At 47.0% G+C, this 12435-nt stretch overlaps 1 protein-coding gene across 1 annotated transcript; it reads right to left on the reverse strand.

Moving 5' to 3' along the window:
- Positions 1 to 2360: 2360 nt before the first annotated feature.
- Positions 2361 to 3852, reverse strand: LOC100841709 (thiamine thiazole synthase 2, chloroplastic). The gene is made up of 2 exons (XM_003562953.4): positions 2891 to 3852; positions 2361 to 2782 (listed from the first exon to the last, which is right to left on the reverse strand). Exons 1-2 carry the CDS (start codon positions 3776 to 3778, stop codon positions 2612 to 2614), a joined length of 1059 nt encoding a protein of 352 aa, XP_003563001.1. The 5' UTR covers positions 3779 to 3852; the 3' UTR covers positions 2361 to 2611.
- Between the last annotated feature and the right edge of the window lie 8583 nt (positions 3853 to 12435).

Below are 12435 nucleotides of genomic sequence, written 5' to 3' on the forward strand. Positions count from 1 at the left end.
CGTCCTCTTTGAGCTTACCCGTTACCCGTACCCATACCCGACAACGGGTATAACTTTTTCCCATACCCGTCACCCGTCTACCCCCGCGGGTAAAAATACCCTTAATAAAATTTGATCAATAAGAACATGTTCCTTAGAAACATCATCATATTTCTCAAAACCACAACAATTTTGTGATCAACAATACTATATCAACACACTATAAATAACAAAAACACATAAAAAGATAATATATCTTTAAAACGGTAAATGGCACATCGCACATGTATGACAGTTTATTATACGGGTGAACGGGTACAAGGGTATGGGTTATGCATTCCCATACCCGTACCCGTTCTACCCGATGGGAATGAAGTATTTCCCATTTGCGTACCCACGTGTTAAAATTCTGTCCCAAACCCGTACCCTAATGGGGATTTACTTGCCGGATACGCGGGTAATGGGTACCCATTGCCATCCCTGACTTTTAATAGCTGGCAGTGGCTCTGGCCGGCGGTGGAGAGGAGGTTACATTTTCTTTTCGAAATGGAGGAGTTTATATGGAATAAAAGTGTTTAGGGTTCATCTCTGTTGTAGTGTAGCCTTTCTCTACTGCGTGGAGTCAATGTTTCTTCCCTTTTTTGCACAAAGAAAATAATTCTTAAAGTTCACGCCTTCATTTTTTGGGTCTCGTTTCTGATCAGTTCGGTAATCAAATAGCGGTTGGGCAACCTGTCTGGTAAAAATGTGACCCTGCCTACTGTGGGTCCATCTATCTTATATTATTTATGGTTTGTGACCCATGGCTCATGCAACTCTCGAAAATTAGGAGAGTAGTGCAGTTCGTGTCTGTAGTTTCGAAATTAACAGTATCTTCCAGCTCGAGCAGAACAAGGGACTACTGCTGTATCGTTGGTGAGGTTAATTTACGCTCTTACATCTCTTAATATTAATATTGTATTTCCTCCGTTCCAAATTAATCGGCGTCATTTTTTTTCTTCAAAAAATCCCCTGTAAATTTCCGAAATAAACTTGCAGAATTTTTGCGAAAAACCTCCTGTAAATTTTCGAAATTAACGCGCAGTCCACGTTTAAATGAAGATGTGGACTGCAGGTTTATTTTGAAAATTTATAGGGATTTCTTTGCAAAAAGGCCGGCGACAATTAATTAGTCACAGAGGGAGTAGAAGGAATTTTGGGACACTCGTCCTGAACTATGTTTCTACGTGGATGATCAAACTCAAGACATTGCGCAATTATCCAAGAGGAAAAATGACATTCTTGTAGCTGACTTCACGCAGAAGAAGGTGCATGCTGCTATTTTTCAAACTAAACATATCTTGGCTCCAATACCAGACGGGTTATAAAACACGATCCGATAGAAATGTTTGTTCAGCCTCGACAAGCGAGCTGCCTTTGTTTAAGTCGAATTTTAGAGTCATCGCCCTTATCCCTAAAAAAAGTACGGTTCGGATACAACAATATAAACCCATTTGTCTACTTAATGCTAGTCTTGAAATCTTCATGAAGATAGGTATTAATCGTCAGGGGCGGGCACCGGATTTTAAGACATGGTATTCAAAACTCCAAAGTTTACAAAATTTATTGTTTAGATAGCCTAAAGCCTTGGTTTCTGAATGGGAACAAATGGTATTCCGATAGGTTCACTTCATAATTGAGCGATTGGGCCGGCAGAGGAGCAACCAGGAAGTGGGTTTAGCTGTTTTCTGAATTGAATTCGTTGACTACCATGACATTGTTACTTCTCTTCATATATTGTTTTACATATACATACTCGATAAAATATATACTTGGTTTTTTTACAAGAATAATTGTGATCGTTCATCATGTGATCCGACTTACCCAAACGGCTTTCATGCCTGAACGGCATATCTTAGAAAGGGTAGTTGTCCTTCATCTCCATAGAATTCACGGGGAGCAAAAATTGAACACGGTTTTTCAGATATTATATTGTTTGTTCACTTGAACCACCAAATATCAAAATTGAGATTGTTGGTTAATACTACCACATCTCTTTCAGTTTACTAGGCCTATCTTCAAAATCACCGTTTTTTTTCAGATAACTTAGAGGGGATACCATGAACCACCAAATATCAAAATTGCTTAGGCCTTGTTCGTTTGCAGAAATTCCTGCAGGGATTGAGAGGGAATCTGGGGAAATTGAACTGAATTTCCACTTTTCCCAGGGCAGAAACGAACTGGCCCTTAGTTGAAATTCAGGGGGAAAAAATAGAACACAGGTTTTTCAGATATTGTTCAAAAAGCCTTATAAACTGGAAGGGAGGAGCAACAATTAGTCTCCGCAAGAAATAGCCCAAACATTCAGAGTAGTAACGGAGTAAATAAGCGCACCAGCACCATGAAACAACTAAATAACCTTTTTATTCGCTCCTCTAGTCCCAGAAGGATCCATGGAGTTTCACGAGGCCGATCACACGGCGGCAGCGCTATGAACAAGACGCTAACATCACGAAGCTAGAGACAAACAGGGGAGTTAAAACAAGTCGACAAAGCACACAGAAAGTCCTCGTCTCGAAGCCTCCTCTGTTTCATTCAACCATCTTATTGATTGTCACCCACCCCCTAAAGGGCGTCGCCTCAGGCCGTTTGTTCAGGCGTCCACGACGTCGCCGTTGTTCGCCGAGGCCAGCACCATCTCCGGGTGCAGCGCCGGGGTCGCGTTCTTGAGCGTCCCGTCGATGCCGTTCGGCCGGCCGAGCGCCTTCAGAGCCAGGTGCGCCGCCTTCTGGCCGGAGATCATCATCGCGCCGAACGTCGGGCCCTGCAACCAAAACAAATCCTCAGTCCAAGAACTGAACCGGATTCCATTGATCTGTACTCCGTATTTTTTATTTCTATTTTTGCGAAAACTTTAGTAATCATTTCTCACCATTCTCGGGGCGCCGTCGATCTCGGCGACCTCCATGCCGGTGACGATCATGCCGGGGACGACCTCGCGGGTGAGGCGCACGATGGCGTCCTCGGCCATGTTCATGTCAAGCGCCTTCATCCCGGGCACCGTGTCGATCATCCCGATGTCCTGGAGCCTCTTGACTCCCGTGGCGCCGAAGGGCCCGTCGTGGCCGCAGGAGCTCACCACCACCTTGGCCTCCATGACGTTGGGGTCCATGCAGGACTGTGTGTCGTGGTTCATCGACACGAGCGCCCAGTTGGTGACGACGCCGGCGACGCGGTCCTCCTTCACGATCAGGTCCTCCACGGCCACGGCGTTGAAGAGCTTCACGTTGGGGCGGGCCAGGAGGCGGCTCATCACCGTGGAGGTGAAGAGCGCGGCGTGCTTGATGACGACGTAGTCCTCCTGCTCGTCGTACTCGATGTTGAGCTCGTCGAGGAACAGGTGCGCCGGCTTGCGCACGACCATGGCGGAGAAGAGCTGGCCCCCGAGCCAGGCGCCGCCCCCCGGGGACACGGACTGCTCGATGATGGCGATGCTGATGGACGGGTCTTTGGAGAGCTCGTAGGCGCAGGACAGCCCCGCGGAGCCGGCCCCCACGATGACGACGTCCGTGTCGGCGTAGGTGATCATGTCGGTCATGTACCGGCGGGTCATCTCGCGGGAGACGATGGATTCCTTGATGGGGCTGAACTTGAAGGCGTTGAGGTCGTAGGGAGGGGTGGAGGCGGAGATGGAGTTGCAGATGGCGCCGGCGCGCGGGGTGGCGACGCTGGACGGGGTGCGCGCGGCGGCCGCCGGGAGGCGAGCGCCGGCGAAGGAGGTCTTGAGGAGGCTGGAGGCGGAGGTGGCCATGGCTGCCATGGTGAGGTGGATCTGGTTCCGTGCGAAGTTTCTTGGGTTTCTGGAGATGGGTGGATGGGGATAAGGGGCGGTGGCAGGGTATAAGAAGAGGAGAGGAGCAGGCAAATATCCGGTGGTTGTGTGTACGTGCGATCAGATCCGAAGGTGTCGGCCTTTGGACTCATCGGGGATATTTTGTGTGGTCTCTTGGCATGAGTTACTGTGCTTATTAATGACCATCAGCTCATACAGTAGTGTTATGTTATGAAACACCAGATCATTTTTTCATGACTAAGTTAACTTTTGAAATCAAGCCCAACTTCACCGAGGATCTGCGAACACAACTTCGTGTTTGGTTGTCTTACTTGGACTGAATGGCTCGGCCCAGTTCCGTGTTTAATTGTCTAATTGTTTGCACGTGGTTTTTCTTCCTCCTCTGTCAATAAACTCTGTTAGCCAACCTCCAGCCCCGCTGCTTGATCTCCCCTTCGATTCTCTCATTTCGGGTGGTCTTTCCTCAAATTGAAGCACTTGAATTATTCTCTGTCACTCTACGAATCGATTTTGCCATGCTCTTTCTAGAGCAAGGAGGAGGGATCTAGATGTGCGAGTTAATTACCGAAAATGCCCTTCTAAAGTGGGCTATAAATAGAAGTCACGAACACAAGACACAACTTTTCCGATATTACAGTACTATCCAACAAACATAAAAAGAGCTCACGATCTCCCCTCATATCCATTGTGCCTCTTGTCACTCCTACGAATGTGGTGATTAACAAGCAAACATTGAACGACTAAAGTTCTCAACACATAGCACTTTGTTGTCCAGAATTTCAGTTATTTTCCCATAGTTTGCCTACTTTGATTCATGCTAGTGATTTGAGTAGTGAGGGATGACATAACGGTCCTCTGGGATTATTATTTTCAAAAAAGAGGATGTTCCCCCCGGCCTCTGCATCAATCGATGCACACAACCATAATACTATTGAAGTCGCAAATAGTGAACAAATATCAATTATTACAACACAAAATGACAACGGTATAGGAATAAACAACATCCTAGCTTATCACCTCAGATTTGGCAGTAGCAACATCACCACACCGGATGCCGCCACATTGTCAGAAGCATCGTCGACTATGGCTCTGCCTCCAAGATTGAGGACCTATGTATGGTCTTCAACTTGCTGCTAAACAACGGCCTGGGTGGCACCACCGGCTTCTCCAACGAAGTTGGTACCGCCATAGCCTCTTTCTCATCTGCTTCATTTGGCGAAGCCGTTGATCCGGTCTCAACTATGACCTCCACCACGGCCATGCAAGAACTGACCACAACCACTATCAGGACTCCTTGGCCGCCAGCACCATATTCTCTTATTACAGCGCCATGACCTTCATGCCTGGCAACTGCATCTACAACACCACCCTAATGGACATCCGGGCACCAAAGATGGTCCGAAGGGTGAGGTCAGAAATAAATATTACAATGTATGGTAAGTATCTTTGCATTTCGAGCATCCCAAATCTTCTAAAGGATGACTAGGAGTATAAAGTAGTTAGTTCGATGCTGAGGTGCTTCCAGAGAGCTACCGAGGAAGGGCAAATGAAGAACATATGTTCTCTTTTGGAGGAGCACCTCGAGCATGTAATGTCACGTGGGGATATTTCTACGAAAGAGTTTCGCATTTGTGTTCAACCAGTTGAGTGATAGAAGTCAAACCCGAATCTGTATGTCTTGGGCACACATGTTTCCCATATAGCTTGAAGGGTAGGTCAGTGTTGAGCCGGCAACACAACATTTTAGGCTCTCATGGAAGAGATTGGCCGCTCGTCAAGAAAATGTCGACGCTGCTTCGTCTGAGAGAGTTGAGTCCTGCAGGAGAGCTTTGAGACACAACAACTCAACATGTGATGCGTTAATAGTTAGCCTGCTACAAAGGCGCATTTCGAGTCCTTCATCAAGTACCTCTCGGGGCTAACACCCATTCGGCCATATAGTGGGAGTGTAGAGCAGAGAAGATATTTGCCATGCTCGTTTTGAAGCCATCATTTCGCCAAAAGTATGCACATCTTTGATGCTATGGATGGAGAAAGAGGTTAGGTGACATGTAGCCTTGCTGCTATGAATGGAGCAAAATAGGTTAGGCAACAAAGAAGATTTATGCTCATGAGGATGATTTTGGCACGCACGAATTTGTGGAGGCACTTGTCATGTTTATTGGTGAATGGCTAGAAATCCATTGAATCCATGGACGCCTGCCAGAATGAAGATAGTTATAGGCAAACTTTAGAAGTAGGCAAATATTATGTTCTTTGAAGGTTTTTATCCTAGGCCATTGTGAATATTCCAATCCATGCAACTAGACATTTTCACCTAGTACATGTGTTTTTTGCGCTCCAAAGAAAGCTTGACGGATGTTTTTTTTTCGAGGGATCATTGGGAGGGACCCACCTGAATATATCCACAAAAGGAACCCCGAGGGCAATACTCCTTTCCGGAGCAAGAAACATAGGAAAAAAACAGTACATGATTACAACACAACGCCAGTGTACCCACTAAACATGAGCTGGGTTATGCAGCATTACAACATAGGTTATGTTATAATCAACGAACTGGGTACCACGAGCAATAGGAGGAGGACTATCGCAAACATCACCAGAGAGTGGGGGAGTGATAACCAGATAGATCAAAACAAAGCATGAAAACTAAGGTGGGAAACCCGAAGCATCATCATTAGGAAGCCGCACTGATGTCATCATTGGGGGAAACAATAGACGACGGAGGCTCGTCGAGCATGCAGAAAGGTCGCGCAAATCCTCCATCGGAGGGTGGCTTTTCCGAGAGAAAGAGAAGAGCGACTAATGAAAGATATCTCCCCAAAAGGGGGTGGTTTATCGAGTGGAGGAGTGTAGAAGAAGGGCACATACGACGACATTAGGATGACAACGGTGGCAACCAAGCAGAAGTTTGTTGGAGATTTTGAAGGAGCTAACTAGAGGTGGATGGATCTCAGATCGACCATTTGCAGCACACACGTACTCTATCGCGGCCATCTCTGGCAGGAGGATGCCGCCTCCATGGCAGCCATTTGCACAATCATGGATCTTGGAGGCTGGAGCACAACAACCAAGTTGTATACAGTCCTCCAAGTCCAAGCAACAGCAACAGCCGTTAGACTAACGATGCCGCCGCCACAGCTGCCATATGCAAACTATGGTTACCGTTAGCATGAATGGTGAAGGGGCGCGTAGAGATAAACAAAAACTTTTCCTACGCAAACTCCCAAGATCTAGCCGAGGTAGAAGGCCACGAGGATTACCACTAGACGCGCAGTTGCGGATTATCGATGCGGCGTCTTGATGCAGTGCGGTCCCTCGATCCGATCCAGCCGATCCAATCCCGCGATCGTCGAAGTGCTGAACGTACAGCACCTCTGCCGGTATCCACACGTGCAAGGAGGAGCTCCGGTGGCGGACTGCTAGGTCCGGTGCGACGGTTGGACTGAATGGGGCTAGGGTTCTCAACGCATGAGAGTGAAAAAACCGTGCCCCTTAGGCATCCCACGCCCCTGCTTATATACCGAGTGGAAGTGGGCTCCAAGCCTTGTGGCCCATCCACCCTGCGAGTCCAACTCGCATTGTCAGCCCAATTTCAGTTCGGGTCCAACCCGACCAAATATTTGCTCCCGCTCTTAAGTGTGTGACCCCGCAGGCTCATGGCGACTTGGACACGATTGGAGTCCGACTCTCAATCGATCAATCGGTAGCGGCTCCTAGCAGAACGTGCCGACTCCTAAGTACCATCGAGTCATGACGACGTACCTTCCAATGTGACATACGTCTTAGTCCCTTTTGCCTCACGATATACCTTGTCGAACTATAGGCGATTAATCGTCATCCCTTTAATAGTTCAACTCTCTTCTCGATCTGTGATATACGATTCATCCGACTAACTCTTAGTCGATCGACCCGGTTAACAGTTAACCAAGTCGCGCATGGCCATGCTTCCCGAATCATATCACTCGAGAGGGCCCAGAGAATATCTCTCCAGTCGGAGGGGCAAAATCCCATCTTGGTTATCCACATCACACAGCTTGATTCTCAGTCAACCCGAACTCTGTCTTTATAACTGCCCTGTTACGGAACAACGTTTGACAGAACCTAAGTTGGTGATCCACAACTCGGATTGTGCGATAACCTCAGGTCTAAGGATTACATTGATTGAGACATGCAAATGACGACCTACTCGTTGCATCTCAATATGGGTCAGTCCGACTCGCTAAACTCTTTAGCCGAGTCCGTGTAAGCTGGAATGACATCACCATGCCCATGACAAGTGGAACCGAGTCATCAGCCAACTTTCACATTAGTCTAGGTTATGTGTCCAGCACAACCTCAATGACTAAGGACAATTTAGTATGAACAACATGAATACATAGTTCCACAATCAAATCACATATTCAATGATACATATCAGATGTTCAAACAAGGACAACTTAATAATATTTATGAATACATTGGGAATTACATCATACATGATTGCCTCTGGGGCATATTCCCAACAAATGGAAGTGCCACAACCGTCTGAGGGAGGGACGGGGAGAGAAAAGAGGAGCATGCAACATCACTCTAATCACCGTGAATCATCATGTAAAATTGCAACCTGAGTAGGGAGGGGTGCAGGGCTTGAGCGACAACGGCGATGGAAGGAAGGGGTGGAGGGTGATACCAACATGGACATGATGTCGAGCAGAGGCGGCGGAGCTACCGCCAGATTTTGCCCGTTAGACTCTAGATCCGGGTAGGAGAACGTGGGGTCTTTCCGTGGGCAGGGACAATGACCACGAACTTCAGCATGCGGCGGGTGGGGCGATGTTGACGGCTTTGGCGGGGACTACGAGCGCAACCCGTTGCGTTGCGAAATCCGGGTCCACAGATCCGTACCGGCAGACACCGGATCCGGGAAGAAGCCTGCAGATCTAGCCGGGACCGCGTGTGCGACAACGAGCTCGAAGAGGGTTGCTGACGGGTTGGTGGAGGTGGACGCTAGCTGGTAGGTTCACCAGGTGATCTTGGATTCCAGCTGGTGGCGGGTGGAAAGACAACGGTCGCTCGTGGAGGGCCCCGTCACCGACGACGGGCGTATGGGCAAGCGCTCGGTGACCACCAGCGACGAGGATGAGGGGACGAGCCATTGGTGGTTGGCGACACGGCTGGGGGTGGCGCTGTGACTGATCTTGCCCGACAGTCGCCTGATCCGGTGAAGAGGACTGTGGATCTTGGTGGGGATCGCGACTGCGGCAACGAGCACGATGCGCGCACGGGAGGCGGTTGACCTGGTCATGAAAAAGGGCTCACGGCAGCCTCCATTGGCAGCGCCCCGGGCATGCCGGCGACTGCCTCCGGCAGCGGCGAGGGAGGAGTTGGGTGTGAGGACAGGTGAGGCTTGGGCGATAGGGTTCGCCCCCGAGTCACCCTGGAGGAGACGACGCGATGACAAGCCAATTTTTTTTTCGCTTGCCAGAGGGAACGAATTGGATGGCAGCGGACTGGGCGCTTGACGGATGTTGTCAACCTTAGCAAGTAAATAGTCTGGGAGGGATAAAATAGCACAATGACCTACACAATACGAACAAACTAGCGCACTGATTAGATAGTGCATCTTCACCGGATGTGGCATGCAGTGCCTAATGTTAGGTACCGTATGGCTGGGAATACAATATGGTCCGCTATACGTACGACTTCTTTCCTACGATGTTTGTATAGACACATCAATTCATCTAGTTTCATGCGCATCCCTGCCCTTCATCGGCTCAGAAGAAAAATCATCAAAGTCACTAACTAACCTTTGGCCACGTCAAGTCGTACTTCCGTCGGACCGCAGAACGTCGCACGTGAGTAAATTCCGTATTCGGTTTGGAAAAATCTACTTAGCAGTTACTCCTCTCATTTCATAATTTTTGTCTCAAATTTGTTCAAAATAATTGTATTTATTTCTAAAAAACGACTAGATACATATAATATTTCAACAAGAATTATGAAACGGAAGGAGTATACAATACACCATATTCGTCGTGATGAGCCTGAAACACTGTTCTCTTTTATTGAACCAAGAAGGCTCTGCCAGTAGCACCGTCTTTTTTGTGCGGGGAGGGAAAACGTCCAACGCATCCACGTTCTCCTACATCCCCTCAAGGCCGAGTATGCCAACTTACGGGATCTTAATTTGATATCCATTCTTGCAATGTTATTTGTTACACTAACATTTCAAATATACAATGACCATGAATTATTTATTTTCTTATTCGAAATTTGATAGTACTTTTATTGTGTGTGCGACGACCAGTGTTGTCTGATTCTGAATCAAAAGATAAGAGTATATACCTGCTCCAGCATTCTTGCATCCACAACAGACAAAGTCCATCTCACCTTTTTGAGTGGCATTACTGCACCTAGAGTATTTCAGGAGAGATATTTGCGTGCTGTCAAAATCTAAAATTATGTATCATGAATTGTGGTCCGTTGAAGTTGCTATCATCCTGAGCAGACCGCACCACTTGCGAAAATGTACAATATAGTGAGTTAACCTTTCTTAATTATCTTATTACAGGAAATCATTCTTAATTCTCTGGGTAGCAAATAATGGAGATGTTTCACTGCTCAAGACTTTACAAAAACGCAGCGTCACTTTCAGTTAAATTTGTGCCACAGCTTTTGGCCCATATCTGATTGTTGAGAGTGACCCCGGATTTCAGAAAGCTTTCTACAGAAAAAAGATTGCGCGACCCTTGAAATGCTGGCAGGACGCACCAACATGGATTTTTTTTTTTACCATTGAAGTTACAGCTACGGTTTCTACTTGTTTTTTTTTAAACCCTCGCCAAAATGGCCATACTCCACAATTAGACATAACGGAGCACAACGTTCAGGTTTTGAAATACGATATTCTACTTACCATGAATATGCTTAAAATCATTCGAATGAAGCAGAAACTGGCTCAGCGCTTATATATAGTTCTATATCCAGGAGCCAAGGTATTTTCATGGCCACCATGTATTGTCTGCATCCGAAATATTATTCCGATATCATATTAAAAAACCACTGTCAGGTGTCAGCTACCTTCGGAACATGCCACCGCACAGATTTTCTCTGATAGAGAAGTCCCTTCCAATAGGGCTTTTTCAGATAACAGAAGAGATAAAATCTCTTGGCCTATGTTTCTTACTCCGTACAAGTTTTTTGCGTTAGAAATTTTTGATTAATCGAAGATGTCAGAAAGTGGCTCTGCCGCTCTGTCATATCTTCCTTTGGGAACTTGTAAGTTTGATTCGCATTACAACTTGCAGCAATTCGCATTTTCCCTTGATAGGCAGCCATATATCTTGCTTTCACCGGGGATTGAAGATGAGCCGAGGAGTAAAATGTGGCACGGTGGGTTGTACCATCCGTTCATAAATATTGTTTGCATTGTGATCACTAATCTGGTTGCGCACGGTGGGTTGCACCATCCGCCAATTTGTGGCCACCCGAAGGCACAAGATATTTTCTGCCAATTTTGTGGTGACAAAACAAGATGCTGGCCGAGGCTGGTAGCAGACATGTCTTCCCACAATTCCGTTTCTAGCATGTAGAAGCTAGCTAGATCATGTCGCGCCAATAGTTATCGTGCTATTTTTACGTGGTGTTGATGATACGACTGCCCCATTTGGAGATTTGTGGTCACGTCACGCCACGCCAGTGTCCTGATATTTTCGTGACCAAACCAATAATGCTTTCACGTCGCATGATTGTTGTACGACGTATCACCTATGTCACGTGCACAGTACATACAAGCCATATTGTTTTTTTGAAAGTGTCTATTTCTCAGTAACAATGTCTAATCTTATATGAATCTCTAGATTGAATTAAAAAGTTATTGTCATCGATTAAAAATAGTTATTTTTCAGTCACCTAATAAATAGTAAAACCCTTTTTTTTACATCAGGACACCATATTGTTTTTCCGTCACCTCCTTCCTGCTACAAAAGCCAAATATGTCAAAATATGTGTGGACAATCATTATTATCAATTGCAGGTCCTCTGGGAGCCTCACGTCTGCACCTGCTCCACGTAGGCCAGCGACAAAGTACGTGCTGCCGCTGAATTTGTTTTTGTTTTTTGTGAGGTCTTGTGCTGCCACTCAATTTGGCCCAAGTACGTGCCTTGCCCAGATCCAACCTTATAGGTAGCCCGCACATGGCACATCCAGGGCCGCTTCTTCACTTGCAGGTAGCCCACTGGTCCGTGGTCCGTATGGAAGCCACAGGCCACAGAAAGGCCTTCTCTTGAATGCGTTGGCTCTGATATGATAGTATGGCCCACGGCTAGCCAAATCTGGCGTGCAAAAGTGGTCCTCGGGCCTGGGCATGCGGCTAGAAACAGTCGAACCACATGTCAGGGGCTTAGGGCCGAGTCTTACCTGACTTTCAGAAGTCTATATCTCGTCCTCACCCCATTAGGCGGTTTTCATGCTGATGTGGTCAATTTAGAACGGTTTTGCCGCTGACTAGGATTGTGACCTCAGACGCGGCAGTTATTGGTTTCATTTCTCCTTTTTTTGACCAAAAATCCTCTTTTAGCGCATCGAGAGATGCCGGCCATGGCAACCAAGCGCGAGAGCCATAGAGGCGGCGAGGAAGCTA

The sequence above is a fragment of the Brachypodium distachyon genome, chromosome 1 (genome assembly GCF_000005505.3).
Source record: "Brachypodium distachyon strain Bd21 chromosome 1, Brachypodium_distachyon_v3.0, whole genome shotgun sequence".
NCBI classification, from domain to species: Eukaryota; Viridiplantae; Streptophyta; class Magnoliopsida; order Poales; family Poaceae; genus Brachypodium; species Brachypodium distachyon.

Bases quoted from the DNA above. Each gene is read 5' to 3' on its own strand.
- LOC100841709 (XM_003562953.4), bottom strand. From the start codon at position 3,778: ATGGCAGCCATGGCCACCTCCGCCTCCAGCCTCCTCAAGACCTCCTTC. The intron at 2,783-2,890 runs GTGAGAAATGAT...TTTTGGTTGCAG, and splicing joins TCGACGGCGCCCCGAGAATG to GGCCCGACGTTCGGCGCGAT.